At 45.5% G+C, this 15873-nt stretch overlaps 3 protein-coding genes across 11 annotated transcripts in view; 2 read left to right on the top strand and 1 right to left on the bottom strand.

The window, feature by feature from the left end:
- Positions 1 to 5422, top strand: part of FLI1 (Fli-1 proto-oncogene, ETS transcription factor) — a 58641-nt gene extending 53219 nt beyond the window's left edge. For both annotated transcript variants that reach the window (XM_075839149.1, XM_075839150.1), the window contains exon 9: positions 2137 to 5422. In XM_075839149.1, coding sequence (XP_075695264.1) covers positions 2137 to 2663 — 527 coding nt within the window. In that variant the 3' untranslated portion in view covers positions 2664 to 5422. The remainder of the gene's footprint in view (positions 1 to 2136) is intronic.
- ETS1 (ETS proto-oncogene 1, transcription factor) overlaps positions 1 to 11723 on the bottom strand; it is a 211351-nt gene extending 199628 nt beyond the window's left edge. For 3 of the 6 annotated variants that reach the window (XM_075839146.1, XM_075839148.1, XM_075839147.1), the window contains exons 1-3: positions 11295 to 11719; positions 8574 to 8619; positions 2123 to 2209 (exon numbers count right to left, since the gene is read on the bottom strand). The gene's annotated coding sequence lies outside the window, so the exon portion shown is untranslated. Of the gene's footprint in view, positions 1 to 2122; positions 2210 to 8573; positions 8620 to 11294 lie in introns of all 6 variants that reach the window. The other 3 variants (XM_075839141.1, XM_075839142.1, XM_075839143.1) reach the window with 3 other exon arrangements.
- KCNJ5 (potassium inwardly rectifying channel subfamily J member 5) overlaps positions 11252 to 15873 on the top strand; it is a 63355-nt gene continuing 58733 nt past the window's right edge. The window contains exon 1 of one of the 3 annotated variants that reach the window (XM_075839153.1): positions 11252 to 11476. The gene's annotated coding sequence lies outside the window, so the exon portion shown is untranslated. The other 2 variants (XM_075839151.1, XM_075839152.1) reach the window with 2 other exon arrangements.

The raw sequence follows: 15873 nt of genomic DNA, 5'->3' as shown, positions 1-15873 counted from the left end.
GCCATCCGCATTTTCACCCGTGCTCCCATAAAAAGCAGAAGATAGGACATGTTCTATCTTTTGCGGAGGCTTTTTACGGCCCGGACACTTTCCCGCGAATATACGGGAAGGCATCCGTGGTCAATAGATTGCGGACCGTAATTACGGTGCATGGGGCCTAAAGGAAATGAAGGGAAAGCCGCGCTCGTATGGTATGGTGCCGGGAGTCGGACCCCAACAGATCACATACTGATGGCAGAACCTGAGAATAGGCATCAATGTAAGGACTGGAAAATCCCTCTAATCAGAGTAATTTCAGGTCTAGTGAGAGTCCACATTATATTGCAGTTCTATGCTGAAAACAAGTATTTTATTATCAGAAATTCTGGATTATCAAATGCCGGATAAGAGGAATATATCTAGGACTTATAATTTTATCAATTTGTGCTTCTTAAATGACCGTACTTCCGATACTAATCTCTAGAATTGATATCACGTCACCAATGTTTCCAGTCTTATCAGACCTGCATTCTTACAGAGTAATGGACGGGGATTACAGGATTTTTTTCCCCCATGCTCTCAATTTTTATCCAAATATAAACCGGTTTCCCACTATCTGTAGTCCAAATCAGGAATTTACATGAATTAATATTAGGCTTGGACGTACTTCACCTGCTGCATCTGTGCAATACCGGCCACTTCAGGCACTACAGTGTGCAGGCTGCCTGTCTGGAGTAACCAAAACCTTATACTGCCCCCTAGTGACTGCACTGATTTCTGCAGCTCTAGACGTGATCATCTTGATAAAGCGACTACAAGGACAACGAACATACAAGAGCAGCGGTCACGGACGAGGAATACTCACATAGATCCCTATATAAAGGTTTATTTCTCAGCACATCGATGCTGGAAATTTACAGATTTCATTTTCAATAGTTAAAAAAGCAAAACAGATTAAAACCATAGTAAAATCAGCAACAGATTGTAAGCGGTGTAATTACATGGTGAATTATAAAGGGTTTTTCCGGGACTCCCACAAAATGTTTTTTTTTTTTTTTTTTATACCAAGAAGGTGGTGTATACCCACAACGGAGGAGATGAGGCTGCCCTTATTTGCTGCTGCTGAAAGGCGCAACCTTATCTAAATATAATGTCCCCTGCGACATTCTAATATCAAGGCAATCATGTGACCAGAGCACAGGGACAATGTGGTCACATGATGACATCACATGACCCCCCGGTAATGACCTCTACGGCAGGTGACGGGGGAGTTTCAATCTCATCAACAGCGTCAAATATAATATTTTAGACTTTGTAATATTTGTTTTAATATTATATTGTTATACTTTATCCTCTCATATGTAAATAGTTTCTCTATAGTAAGGCGCTGTTCACATCTTGGAGGCTCCGTCGCAGACTTCTGCGGAAACCCATTGGTACTGATCAAAGAAAATGTGCTCCGTCGGCACCGTTGGTTTCCGTCACGTGACTGATCCAGCGGCTCCGTTATTTTGTTGTTCTGCTCCTATGACAGAGCAACAGAAAGCCCTAACACAGATGTGAACAGAGCCCAAGACTGACAAATCATCCCATAACGCCTCACGCACACGACCGTTGTGCCACTCGGGACGTTTTTGAAGGCATCCGAGTGGCACCCAATAGTCTTCATGGACCCATGCACTTTAGTGGGTGAATCTGATCCGTGAAAAATGATCCGAGTCTCCGATCCGAGGAAACATAGGACATGTTCTATCTTTCCTCGGTTCGCTGACGGGACTCGGCTGGCGCACTAAGGCCCCATGCACAGCAACATATTTTTGCGGCCGCAATTCATTTCAATTGGCCCATGCACGCGACCGTGGTTACCACGGTCCGTGTATGGCCCAGGAGCCTGGACCGCAAAAAGATAAGACATGTCTTATTACGGCCGTGTTCTGCGGTCTGGGCTCATAGAAATGAATGCACGTGGCCATGTGCACGGCCCGTCATTTACGGGCGGCTCGCGGGCGACACTCCGCGGCCATCCGAACCGAAAACCACGGCTGTGCTCATGGCTACGGTCGTGTGCATGAGACCTGTGTCTTCTTACTACAACCTGAATACGGAAGCTCATTGATGGGATCGATTATATTACTAAGTGTACCTTGTTTCTTGCAGGGAGTGGTCAGATCCAGTTGTGGCAGTTTCTTCTCGAGTTATTATCGGACAGCGCCAACGCTAGTTGCATCACCTGGGAGGGAACAAACGGGGAATTCAAAATGACAGATCCAGATGAGGTGGCGCGGAGATGGGGTGAAAGGAAAAGCAAACCCAACATGAACTATGACAAGCTGAGCCGGGCACTGAGATATTACTACGACAAAAATATTATGACTAAGGTCCACGGGAAGCGATACGCTTACAAATTTGACTTTCACGGCATTGCTCAAGCTCTGCAGCCCCATCCCACTGAGACGTCCGTGTACAAGTACCCGTCAGAGTTCTCATACATGCCAACCTACCACACTCATCAGCAGAAGGTTAACTTTGTCCCTTCGCATCCTTCATCGATGCCAGTCACGTCTTCTGGCTTCTTCGGTGCAACCTCATCTTACTGGAGTTCTCCAAATGCAAATCTATACCCCAACCCCAATGTCCCACGGCACCCCACCACCCACGTACAGCCGCACCTGGGCTTCTACTAGACTCTATGGTCACCTTGGTGGAATACATCTCATTTTGGGGGGAATAATAAGTGTCCTTAAAGACTAAAGAAATTGAACTCAGCACCACATCAGTATTAATTGTTCTGGTCTCCTCTCCCGGCCTTAGTGGATCTTTATGAGCCAGTATTATTTCAAGCTTGATCCTGCCAGGAAATGCAAGAGTAATTGCTTGGACCCAAGGATGTGATATGGAAGTGGTTTAAGCAGCACACGACATTGATCCGCACAAGCAAATGACTTGCGTCACGGACCTTCTTATCATTTTCTTCGCATTTCTGATCTTTAAACTTTTTGTTGTTGTTGTAAACAGACGACGCACTGGACGGCAATAAGGAAAGACTTCAACCTAACTGGAACGGCATCAATATTAGCGGGTGTATTGCCCATGAGGGAAATGAACGTTCTCCCTTTACTGTAAGGGTCTCCTCCATCAGACTGCACACAATATACACTGCAGGTCACACCAACCAACACGCAAAATAATATACAATATTCTAATTGATTGAAAAGGCTCTAAAGCTTTTTACAAATAAAGCTGCTCGGTCATAAACGAAGAGGATTCACTTTGAAATATAAACCTTATTTCAAAATTTCAGTGTCCTTGAGTTGTCTGAATGCAGCCTGCAGTGTAAAGAATGGTGGATATATAGTCTTGTTGTCAGTGCTACGTCCGGGGTCCTGCCTTTAATCTTTACTAGATGTACTATTATACACCTACATTATATCAACGTGTGAAATTTTGCAAATATTTAGGTTTTTTTCAATAGCGTTACATTCCTTTTCCTGGACATAGTCATGAGAACCAGAGTAACAACCTCCATTCTTTACACTGCAGGCTGCATTCAGAGCATGATACAACATGGAAGTAAGGTTTTTATTACATATCGGTAGTTCTTTTTTTACTTCATGACAAATTTATAAAAACTGGCTTAGAATCTCCTCCTGATTGCTGGATTCAGGCAGGACGTCCCTGGATTTTGTATACAGTGAGGATAGATTTGAAAAGGTTTTGTCAGATGGCAGTAAAAATAATCAAAGGGGAATTAAACACCTAATAATATTTGGGCACAAGGACAGGGAACGGACTGCTAGACTGACGGACACGCACCACACAGAACCTTTATTATCCCAGGCATTTACCTTGTAACATTTCAAAGGATAACTGGGGGATCTGAGGTGGCGGAGATTTGTACACTGGCCTCCTTATAACGTCTATTCAGGACATTGAACACATATTAGGGCCAAAAAGTAAGTTCTGAACCTTGTAAATATGGATTTTATTGCCTTATAAACCAGGACACATTCTGCAGCCACATCATATACTGTACAATCACATTAAATACTGTGGAAACTGAAATTATCGGAACAATTTGTAACAAGAGACACTATGGGGCTATGGGAAAACTGGTGCACAAGGATTTGACTATATTTAGAGAACTGGTTGTTTGTCGGGGATACAGAACATTTTCACGCTCCGGTATGTAACTTTCCGCGGACAGAAGAGAGAACACGCACAATGTTAGGATCAGTTACAGGGACCCCTCCAGTCATCACATTATGTTATGTCGCTGACTTCTCTGTAGGACACCGGTGATGATCGCAACTAATAATTGCAAAATGGAAACATATAAATATATATTTTTTTATGTTATCTGCCATGATGTACCAAATTTTCTAAGTCTCCCCACCTGGGTTGGCGCTTAGTAGCCACGACCGCATTTACCTGCATAACGATTCCTGTATATGGAAAGGGAAATAAAGGGGTGGAGCCTGACAACTAACGGCTGGCGCGGGAAACAGATCAGAATGTAAATTGTGACTACAGGAGGCACAAGCCAATACAATGTGCAGGTGAGGAGCCCGTACAAACACTGTGTGATGACTCAGGGCGCAGGCATACAGCGGAGCCCTGGCCACACAGACTGTAGGGAGTTGTATAGCGTCCGTCAGATTGTGTATGTATGGAGATATTCTTCTCTACACTCCAACAGGAAAAAAAACAAACCTCTGTCCTGTATCCTTCCATATGAAATCAGTGGCATACAGAAGTACAGGACTCATGGACCTCTATGGCGGAATAAAATAGAGCCGTAATACAGGCGTGTGAATGAACCCTAACATTTCATTCTTAACTGGAGTCTTCCTTTAAGTTTCTCAGAACCGGTTTCAAGCGATTTAGCCATTTATCAAAAGGAAATGACATTATTTGCGATGGTTGTTTTTTTATTGTTTTGTTGCTCAGATTTTCACTTGTATTTTATACTGTTCTAATGATTTTGACTATTTGAGCAAACTCAGACCTTGCATATAAAGTTGTATCATGGATGGGTGGGACTGATGTAAGAGTGTTGTGTCCGATGCGCCTCCCCTCCCCACCTCCTCGGATTCACAGACGCTGAGCGTTTGTCAGTGCTGCATCCACACGTACTACAGAACAGGTTTACTGTATAAATTATGAATTATTTTCCTAGATTTCACATCATGAACTTGCTCGCCGAGCCCTCAGAGGTGAAGATATATACAAAGCATATAAACTAAACGAGTAGACCTCGGTCACAGAAATGCAGGATTTTTTTTTAGTTTTCTTACAGAACTGTATTTTGTATTTTGTACAGATGTTCTCAGTTATTTTTCTAATGTTTTTTGAGCGTTTTGTACATTTTGGCTTTTACCTTTGTATGGACATCTACTATTTACAATGAAAATAAGATATAAAATAAAGTATTTTCATATCGGTAGCCGACCTTTGTCTGTTTCTGTAGATTCAACTCAATAAGAGATTTACCATGAACCCACAGGAGTTTACGATGGATATAATCACGTTATCAGATGTATTCATTACTGGAACGTTCATCCTGGGAAACAATCAGCTATAATATATAATATAATAAACTATAATCAGCAATTCTGGTGTAAAGGGAATGATGTGTTCACCAGCCATAATAATGGAAATATGTAGAAAATATTTTATACTCAGCAAGCAGAAAAAGTCATGTTGATATTCCAGGAAAACACATCAAACAAGTATTGATGAGCATTGAACCCTAAAACTAGGAAAGCCCCAACATGGTTTCTGGGAAAGCTGGGTGTCACATAGCGGTCATTATAGCGCCCACAAGGGTTGTCACTCAGCTTTCCCAGACTCCTGAATGTAAATCAGTCTAGTCATGCAATGTTCTGGAAGTATAAGGCCGGAATTGTGTGCGGAAATTCCGCAAAGTTTACGGGAGCAGCAAAGTGGATGAGATTCTGAAAATCTGATGCCCACGCAGCGGAAAAAAACCGCACTGTAAACGTTAATAAATTCACCTGCGGTGCAGAATTTCATTCCGCAGCACGTCAATTTATGCAGCGTTTTTCCTTATTTTCCGTTGCAGGTTTTTCCCATTGAATTCAATGGGGACGCAAAACTCGCAACAGAAAGCCCAGTGTTGCGACATTTGCATCGTATTCACAGTGATTACGCCGCAAAAATCGCAGCTACAGAAAATAATGTGGGCGGTTTTCGGACAGAATGTACTGCGGTTTCCAGGTCAGATACACAGCTTGGTTTTTATGCAGCGTATCCGTCCCGTGGCAACCCGGCCTTAGGATTTGTCCACACGTAACGGAATTGTTGCCGAAAATGTCATCCACCTGCTGCAGAAAAAATCTGCATAGAAAACGTGCATTAATTGACCTGCGGTGCGTTTTTTTAAATTTGCAGTGTCTCTGCACTTTTGTGGGGAGGTAAAAGCCGCAACAAATAGCAAATGTTGCAATTATTACAGTGGAAAAGCTGTGATTTCACCGTAAAAATCACAAATCTGAAAAGATTAAAAAATAAAATTGTTTAAATTTAATTTAAAAAAAAAAGGTCTATACATACCCCCCCTGGCATGGTCATAGTGACGACCCCTTGTTCCACCAGCTGTTCTCTGTGCTGCCCGGCCTCCTGGGATAATGTTTCATCCCATGTGACTGCTGCAGCTAATCACAGGCTATAGCGGTCACATGGGCTGCAGCTAATCACAGGCTGTAGCGGTCACATGGGCTGCATCATCATCACAGGAGGCCGGGCTGCACCGAAACCAGAGGGACATGTCGCTATGGTACCGCCAGCGAAAGTAAATACTGGAATTTATTTTTTTCGTTTTCCTGCTCTTCTTTCCGTAACCGCGACTCCGGACGAAAATCTGCACCACAATTTGGTGCAGTCTTTCGATCGAAATTCTATGTGGGTCCTAGGTCGGATACGCTATGTACATTTACGCAGCGTATCCGACTTCTGTGAACCCTTACTCCATTGCCATATGTAGCTTTCAGGAGCCTAGGACTCCAGCGGGAGCTGCACTTTTACCAACCATGCTGCGAAAATAATCAAACCCAGAAACAGATGACGACTCAAGGTCTTGTCTTTACTGGGGAGGTCCTTGTTTTTTTAATATTAGAGGGGAACATTCTTCAGTACAGATGACCGTGTTGTGGGTCACAGCTGGAAACCAGATGAAGAAGAAAAAAGCGACATTCCTGCATGACCTGATGAAAACCAATCACAACTCACAGCCCAGAACATCATATTTATCAGCTGCTCCTTCAGCGTCTCATCATTTTACCCAGAATTCATACAAGCAGAGGTGGCATCAGCGTCATACTCCCGACAAAAACCGCCAACAATCTGCCGAAATGCACGTGGACGGGGTATATTACGGGGTATATTACGGGGTATATTACGCCCCATTCACATGCTACAGGAGAAATTCCATGCTGAATAATAAATATTTATAGCATGTTTACCTCTATGGGGGTACAATGACGCAAATCCGCGTGCCAATCCACTGGGAAAATCAGAGTTTCACTTGCAGATTTCTTTCACTGATTTGCCAGGTGCAAATCCTGATTGTGTGAACAAACCCTTAGGGCCTGTTCACATCAGCGTTCGGGTTCCATTGAACCTTTTCATCAGAGGAACCGATGAACGGAAACTATCACTTCCGTTTGTATTACTACACCAATGGTAATGCGTCAGTTGCTTTGCGTTCTGTATCGTTTTTTTTTTCCACGGAAACAGTAGCGCAGTCGACAGCACTATTATTATGGTAAAAAAAAAAAAAAAGGGACACTTTAATTAACGGAAACATTCCCTTTGAAATCAATGGTAATGCTAACGGTAGCGATAGATTCCATTCATCGGTTACTCGGGTTGAATGATACCCCAACTCTGGTGTGAACAGGCCCTTACAGTGGCAGGTGGATTTTATGTAGCCAGTAGATGAAATGTAATAGTAATGGATGTGTGTATGTAAAACCTCTGCCACGTGAAGTGAATAACATGGATAGTCTGGCTACAATGGCACCTGACAATGGGATATATTAGGAATGGGGGTATATTAGGGGAGGGGATAAATTTGGCAGCAAGTTATCAGTCGGTTCTTGAAGCTGATGTTGGAAGTAGGTAAAATGGGCAAATGTGTGGATCTGAGCGACTGTGACACGGGATAAATTGTGATGTCTAGACGACTGGGTCATCTCCAGAACGGCCGGTTTTTGGGGTGTTCCTGGTATGCTGTGGTCAGTACTGGCCAAAAGTGCCCCAAGGAAGGACAACCGGTGACTGGAGACAGGGTCATTAACGCACAAAATGATGTACGTGGGAGAGTGGAGGCTGGTCCGTCTGGTCCGATCCCACAGAAGAACCACAAATCACTGATAAAGTCACTGCGGGCTGCGATAGACAGGACACGCAGAGCATCGCAGATCGCTGTATATGGGGCTGTGTAGCTGCAGACCAGTCAGAGCGCCTGTGCTCACCCGACTTCAATGGGCACGTGATCATCAGAACTTATAGATATTATATATAGGCAGATGACGCAGACTACGTGCAGGATACAGGAATTGACAAGCTCTTACCTCCAGCGACCTCGTTCTCCACAATCCGGGATAATTCAGCAATATTCTACAAATAAATAAGTCATTATTAGGAGACAAGAACTAATTACCAAAGATAAACTTATAAAGAAATATTAATGATCACATCAGCCGAGTCACAGCTTTCCATGGTAATAACAGTTCTGTTGTGGGTGTCAGACATGGAAGACTTGACGCCAGTGTGAACAGAGCCTTATACCAGCTAATATTATTTAGCCGGGGCTACATGGCGACTCTGGCCAGGCGACAATAAGTCGCACACAAGTCGAGCGACAAAATAATGTTTGCGATTTGTCTGTGATTTGCTGTTGTACGACTATTTGAGGATGCGATTTGGTCTTACATTAAAGTCGATGCAGGCAAAGTCTGGTCGAAAAAATCCAGCGTGTACGTTTTTTTGCAACTGTTGTGCCGCGGTCTAATTAAGTCACGTGTCATAACGCAGCCACATTCACTACTTGTGATGTCACATTGCGACATTGATTGCGTTACGTGAAGATTGCCAAGTCGCTCTGTAGCCCTAGCCTAATACTGACGGGTCTAATGTCCAAAACAAACAGCGTCACGGCTCCCTACGATGCCGTCAGTTTGGACAATTAGACCCCCGATCAGGCCGGGATTTACGCCCATATTACGCTTGTGTGAAACTGGGATTACTGCCAAATACTAACATTAAGGCCTCATGCACACGACCGTGTTTTTGCGTCCGCAATTCCCCCGCAAATCCACGGGAGAATTGCGGACCCATTCATTTCTATGGGCCCATACACACTATCCGTGTTTTCACGGGTCTCCGCATGTCCGCAAATCCGTGCCGCAGAAACTCAGGACATGTCTTATTACGGGCCGCAAATTCGATGCGGACATGCCAATAGAAGTCAATGGGCCCGTGTAAATTGCGGATACACCTCCGTGTGTCATCCGCAGTTTTGCGGATTTGCGGAAGTGTTGCTAGGCGACGACCTGGAATGAGTTCTGTCGTCATCCTGTTTTACCTAGGCTTTTTTTTTTTCATCCGCATTTTGCGGATTACATACGGATGAACTGCGGATGACATTTCACGGAACACGGTCCTGGAATTTGCGGACCAGAAAAACACTACGGTCGTGTGCATGAGGCCTAAGGGTCCGTTCACACATAGTAGTTCAGGTGCAATTAAAGCCGCATTGAAGAAAACACGATTTGGTGCGTTTTTTGAAGAGGTTGCGTATTGTACCACAACAAAAATGCATCAAATCACAGTAAAAATGCACGCGGGTTTTGGATGTGTTTTTTCAATGCCCTTCTAATTGCACCTCAACTGTAAGTCTCCGTTCACATCCGCGTCAGGGCCCCGTTCGCATCCGCGTCAGGGTTTCGTTCACGTCCGACGGAGCTTTCCTTCATAATGGAACCCTGACTGACACAAGCGGAAACCATAGGTTTCCATTTGCATCACCGTTGATTTCAATGGTGACGGATCCAGTGCCAAGGGTTTCCGTTTGTCTCAGTTGTGTGAGGGTTCCGGCGTTTTGATGGAATAAATACCGTAGTTGACGCCGCTATTCATTCCGTCAGAACCCTTGCACAACGGAGACAAACGGAAACCATTCTCACCGGATCCGTCACCATTGAAATCAGCGGTGATGTGAAGAGAAACCTATGGTTTCCGCTCGTGTCAGTCTGGGCTCCGTCCTGATGGAAACCTCCAATGGAACGTCAGAACGGGACCCGGACGCAGATGTGAACGGAGCCGAAGACAACTACGTTCTACACGACTGACAGAAGGTCTTAGATTGTTCTATTCCCGTCTCTCCTAATAATGAAGATGACCGTTATTAAACGCACACAGACGATATTCTAAAAACAAGCCGCGAGGCCGGAGACGCCATCACTCGTCTACACGTAATGGTAGAATTTATATACTGGAGAGGAGCGTCTGTAGATTGCTATCCCAAAATCCATTCTGATAGCTGATCGGTCGGGGTCCGACTCCCGGGACCCCCGCCGATCAGGTGTTTGTAGTGGGTGCAGCGCTGCGGCCCCTTCGTTTCCTGCTCGCTGGGAGTCGTCCACGCGGATGTAGCGGCGATTCACAGATATTGCAGCATTACATTGAAGTGAATGGGAGAAAAGGCTAAAATACTGAGAATCGCCGCTACATCTGCGTGGAAAACTCCCAGCGAGCGAGAAACGAAGGGGCCGCAGCACTCGTACCAGCGCTGCCCCCGCTACAAAACAGCTGATGAGCAGGGGTCCCGGGAGTCAGACCCCGACCGATCAGCTATTCATGGCCTATCCTGAGGATTTTTTTAGGGACTGGACAATCCCTTTAAAAACATTCAACAAAGCCCCAGACAGGTTTGGCGTCCTCAGGGGTATAACGGGGCAATGGCGATATAGACGGTATATAAATTCTACCATTACGTGTAGACGAGTGATGGCGTCTCCGGCCGCTTGTACGTAGAATATCGTCTGCGTGCGTTTAATAACGGTCATCTTCATTATTAGGATAGACGGGAATAGAACAATCCAAGACCTTCCGTCAGTCGTGGGGAAAATGGGGGTAGTTGTTTTATAGGCTGTTATAGGACGGTGTTTGGTCATAAAATGTACAAGGGCCAATATTTCTATGTCTATTATATTCAAGGTGACATGCGGATTGTGAGATATATCCGTGTGATAATGATGGAGGCGACACATTACCCGCAGCGTTATTCTCACCTCACACTTTACTGTCAGGAGGCAGACACGGCGGCTCACCCGCCAAACCAACCAGTCACCCGCCGCACCTTTCCCGCCAAACCAGTCACCCGCCGCTCCTGATAGGACATTATTAGCCGCAGCTGAGGAGCCGTTACCCAGCAGTCAGTGCGGCAGAGCAGCTCCCGGGCCCGGACTCACCGGTAAGTTCACAGGACGGGAGGGGGACGAGTTCTGGGACTTGTGGTTCTACCTCAGGATGAGGAGCGGCCATTGTGTGTTTTCAGGGTAATAACATTATAATAATCACCGTCACACCCGACAGACAACGCGGCAACAAGCGCCCCCTACCGGTCACACAGGGGAAACCCTGACCACTCATGACTGGACCCCCGATATCCTCATTATCCTGTGACTGGACCCCCCAATATCCTGTGACTGGACCCCCCGATATCCTCATTATCCTGTGTCCGGACCCCGCTATCCTCATTATCCTGTGACTGGACCCCCCAATATCCTGTGACTGGACCCCCCGATATCCTCATTATCCTGTGTCCGGACCCCGATATCCACATTATCCTGTGACTGGACCCCCCAATATCCTGTGACTGGACCCCCCAATATCCTGTGACTGGACCCCCCAATATCCTGTGACTGGACCCCCCGATATCCTCATTATCCTGTGACTGGACCCCCCAATATCCTGTGACTGGACCCCCCGATATCCTCATTATCCTGTGTCCGGACCCCGATATCCACATTATCCTGTGACTGGACCCCCCAATATCCTGTGACTGGACCCCCCAATATCCTGTGACTGGACCCCCCAATATCCTGTGACTGGACCCCCGATATCCTCATTATCCTGTGACTGGACCCCCCGATATCCACATTATCCTGTGACTGGACCCCCCAATATCCTGTGACTGGACCCCCCGATATCCACATTATCCTGTGACTGGACCCCCCAATATCCTGTGACTGGACCCCCCAATATCCTGTGACTGGACCCCCCAATATCCTGTGACTGGACCCCCCGATATCCTCATTATCCTGTGACTGGACCCCCCGATATCCACATTATCCTGTGACTGGACCCCCCAATATCCTCATTATCCTGTGACTGGACCCCCCAATATCCTGTGACTGGACCCCCCAATATCCTCATTATCCTGTGATGTTGGTCGTTGCTGCTGCAGGTGTAATGAATTTGGTGCCACGTATGATCCACGTGAGCGCCCGGCATGTGGCCTGTGTCTGGCGTGTACGTGGATCCGGCCAGGTTCAGCAGACATCACACGGCCCCCCATATACCCTGCTGTAAACCTATGTGGATTCTGTCCCGTTTCCTCAGTGATATTGGGGGAGATTTTTCCAGCGTCTTGTCCTTTGTTGCCCATAGCAACCCCACAGCTTTCATATATTAATGAGCTGAGGTAAAATGAAAGCTGAGCTCTGATTGGTTGCTTTCGGCAACAAAGGACATTCTTATATATGGAAGTTGTTCCTGATAGAAGTGCTGATCCCCCCCTCCCCCCCTCCTCCTCATCATCATTCGCCGCGTGGAGCGCCCGGGTACGACGGCGACGCCTGCGCTCCCTACAACAATATTCAACCGCCACTGAATTCGTATCATGAACGTGTCAATCGCAGTGATCCCAACTACCGTTTAATTTCTCCAACTGTTGCCACACGCAACATATAGACTAAGGGCTCGTCCACACGTAACGGAATTGCTGCAAAAAAATTCTGCAGCATTTCCGTTAAAACTAGGCGACATTCTGCGGAAAAAACGCCCCACGTCCTGTATTTTTTTTACTGCAGATAATGGTGAGGATTTTGCTGCGGTTTTTTCTCGCCCGTGTAATGGTGATTTCTCCTCTGAAAAACACAGCAATTCAGTCCACTTTCCGCAGCAGGAATACGCACCGCAGGTGAAATTCTGCTCTGAAGTTTTACGTAAATGTGTTAAATCTCACCCACTTTGCTGCTGCGTATTTTCCAACCGCAATTCTGGACAGAAAATATGCAGCAATTCCGTTACGTGTGGACGAGCCCTGACTAGAATAAGAGCTCATGCACACGACCGTAGTGGTGTGCCCGGCCCGTGATTGGCGGCTCGGACAGCCACGAAGTGTCACCCGTGAGCCCGCCCGCAAATCACGGGCTGTGCACATTCATTTAAATGACCCTGGCTCCCGGGCAATGCGCGGACCGTGGAAACTATGGTCGTTTGCATGGGCCCATAGAAATGAATGGGGCGGAACTTACAGATTTGCGGGTGAATTGCGGCCGCAAAAACACATTAGTGTACGGCTCATATCAAGACAAAACGCCGCTTCGTGATTTGCTTCCTACAGATCTTCAGAACTCCTGGAGAAATCGTTTCGGCAAAGCCGCGTTTTCCTCTGGATTCTGCGTATCACAGATCAGCTTCCTGTTTAGGATCATGCGGCAGGATTAGGATTATAAATAATTAGTTAACAATAAAGATCTTGACAGGGGACATAACCTTCTTTTGTGTTAGGCTTCGTTCACATCTGCGTCAGGGCTCAGTTTCGTCTGAGCTTTCCGTCGTAACGGAGCCCTGACTGACACAAACGGAAACCATCAACAGTAATAAAACGCATAAAATGATGTGGAAATTTTCTGCAGCAATTCCGTTGTGTGGACAAGCCCTTACTGATGGCTCCTCGTCAACATCTTAACCTGTAATAATATTTGTGTAATGAACGGCCTTTTTAAACCAAAAATATTTGATTGAGTTTTAATTTGAAATTTTGGCAGCGTTGGGGCTCGTCCACACGCTCGACTTGCCGCGTTTCTTCCGGCCGGAGTTTCAGCCGGAAAAACCGCAGCAGTATACAGTAGCAGCATAGTGGATGAAATGTAACAAATCTCATACACACGCTGCGAAAAATTTCCGAGCCTAAATTCACCGGCGGTGCGTAATTGTCAGACCGCAGACTGCCGCGGAAAGTGGACAGAATTGCTGCGTTTTTCATAGGAGACGTCTCCATCTCCTAACATTGGGATAACCGCAGCAAAATACGCACCATTTTCTGCCGCAAAAACTGCAGGAAATGGTGCGTTTTCGACGCAGCAGAAAGCCTTTGACTTTCAATGGAATTGCTGCAGCAATTCCGTTGTGTGTGGACAAGCGTGTTTCACAGATGTGACCCAGCAAATGGATAAGGACCTAACCGCTCAAATTGTGGATTTTTGGTATTCCCTATAGGGTTTATTTGCATGCAATGTCTAGCGCAGCTCACATATTTCTCTTTTTAGGCTCTGTTCACATCTGCGCTATGATTTCCGTTAGTCTGTTACATCAGAGGGACAGAATAATGAGAAGAATGGGAACGCGAGACAGAAGTCAACGGCGCCTGACTGAACCCATTAACTTTTAATGGGTTCTGTCGGGTTACTGTAAAGGTTTTTGCCTTTTTTCGTCAGACAAAATAGCGATGCATGCCGCACTGTTTTGTCCAGCGCAAATTACGGAATCTGCGACAGGGCCTCCGACAAAGATGTGAACAGGGCCTACGTATTCTGGAAACCTCTCCCTGTGCTGTAATGAGTCTCTGACATTATAGCATGTTTTGCAACAGCAAAATTGCTGACGCTTTAAATAGCATGTACACTGAGACCAATAAGGCACAATATTACGCTGCGATCTAGTGCAATAATCACCATGTAACCCAAAAAAAAAATGCATCTTAACACTCTATTAATCTCCCCTTTGTGTGAATTCAAATTACAATTCACTTTAAGATTTACTTTCTGATTTGATATGAGTACCTGGCACCTCACTGATCAGCTGACTGAAGGGCTCCAGCATACGCCACGTCATCTTCATTGTGTACCAGGCATAGTGGCATACGTTTGGTAGTGGCAGTACGTGGTATTGCAACTCGGTACCAGGCAAGGCCACTACTAATGGTACGGCGTTGTGCCTGGTAAACATTGAGAGGGATGCTGAGGTCCGTCAGCTAATCAGTGAGGTTGCCCAAGCAAAGTCCATCAATATTATAGTCCAACTAAATCCTTTTAAGGCTCTGCTCACATTTCTGGTAATGGGGTTTCCATTGACCTCTCCGGTTTTGTTGATGGTAAATATGTACAGTAGAGCCTTATGCACTTGAATGAAAGTTCACACGTTGCAGATTTGATGCAGATCTCACCATTTTTCATTGCAGTTGTGTGCACGAGGCGCTAGTAGTAGAGATTTTCTTTGAGGACGGGTAAATAAGGAACTTTAGGTGGTGTTAAGGATATCTTTACTTGGCACAGAATTATTTGACGTCTTTAGAAGTTTGCAATGCACACGTGTATTTGTACATACATGACGTACTGATTTCAAATCGACCTGAATTTTTTTTGTTGTGCTCTTATTAATTTTTTCATATATAAATAAAATATGGCCAAGATTTACTAATGTATTATGCCAGTTTTCTGATGTAAATGCATTGAAAATATGGCTTTTTGTCCGAACACCCTATTTATAAATGTTTTGAGATGGTGGGTTAGGCTACAGGTAAGTTATTTCTCGACGCCAGTTTCGGCCTGTCCATGTTTTGTGACTACGGCAGACATATTA

Source organism: Rhinoderma darwinii, chromosome 10 (genome assembly GCF_050947455.1).
Source record: "Rhinoderma darwinii isolate aRhiDar2 chromosome 10, aRhiDar2.hap1, whole genome shotgun sequence".
In the NCBI taxonomy this organism is placed as follows: domain Eukaryota; kingdom Metazoa; phylum Chordata; class Amphibia; order Anura; family Rhinodermatidae; genus Rhinoderma; species Rhinoderma darwinii.
This window is presented reverse-complemented; position numbering and strand designations above follow the sequence as displayed.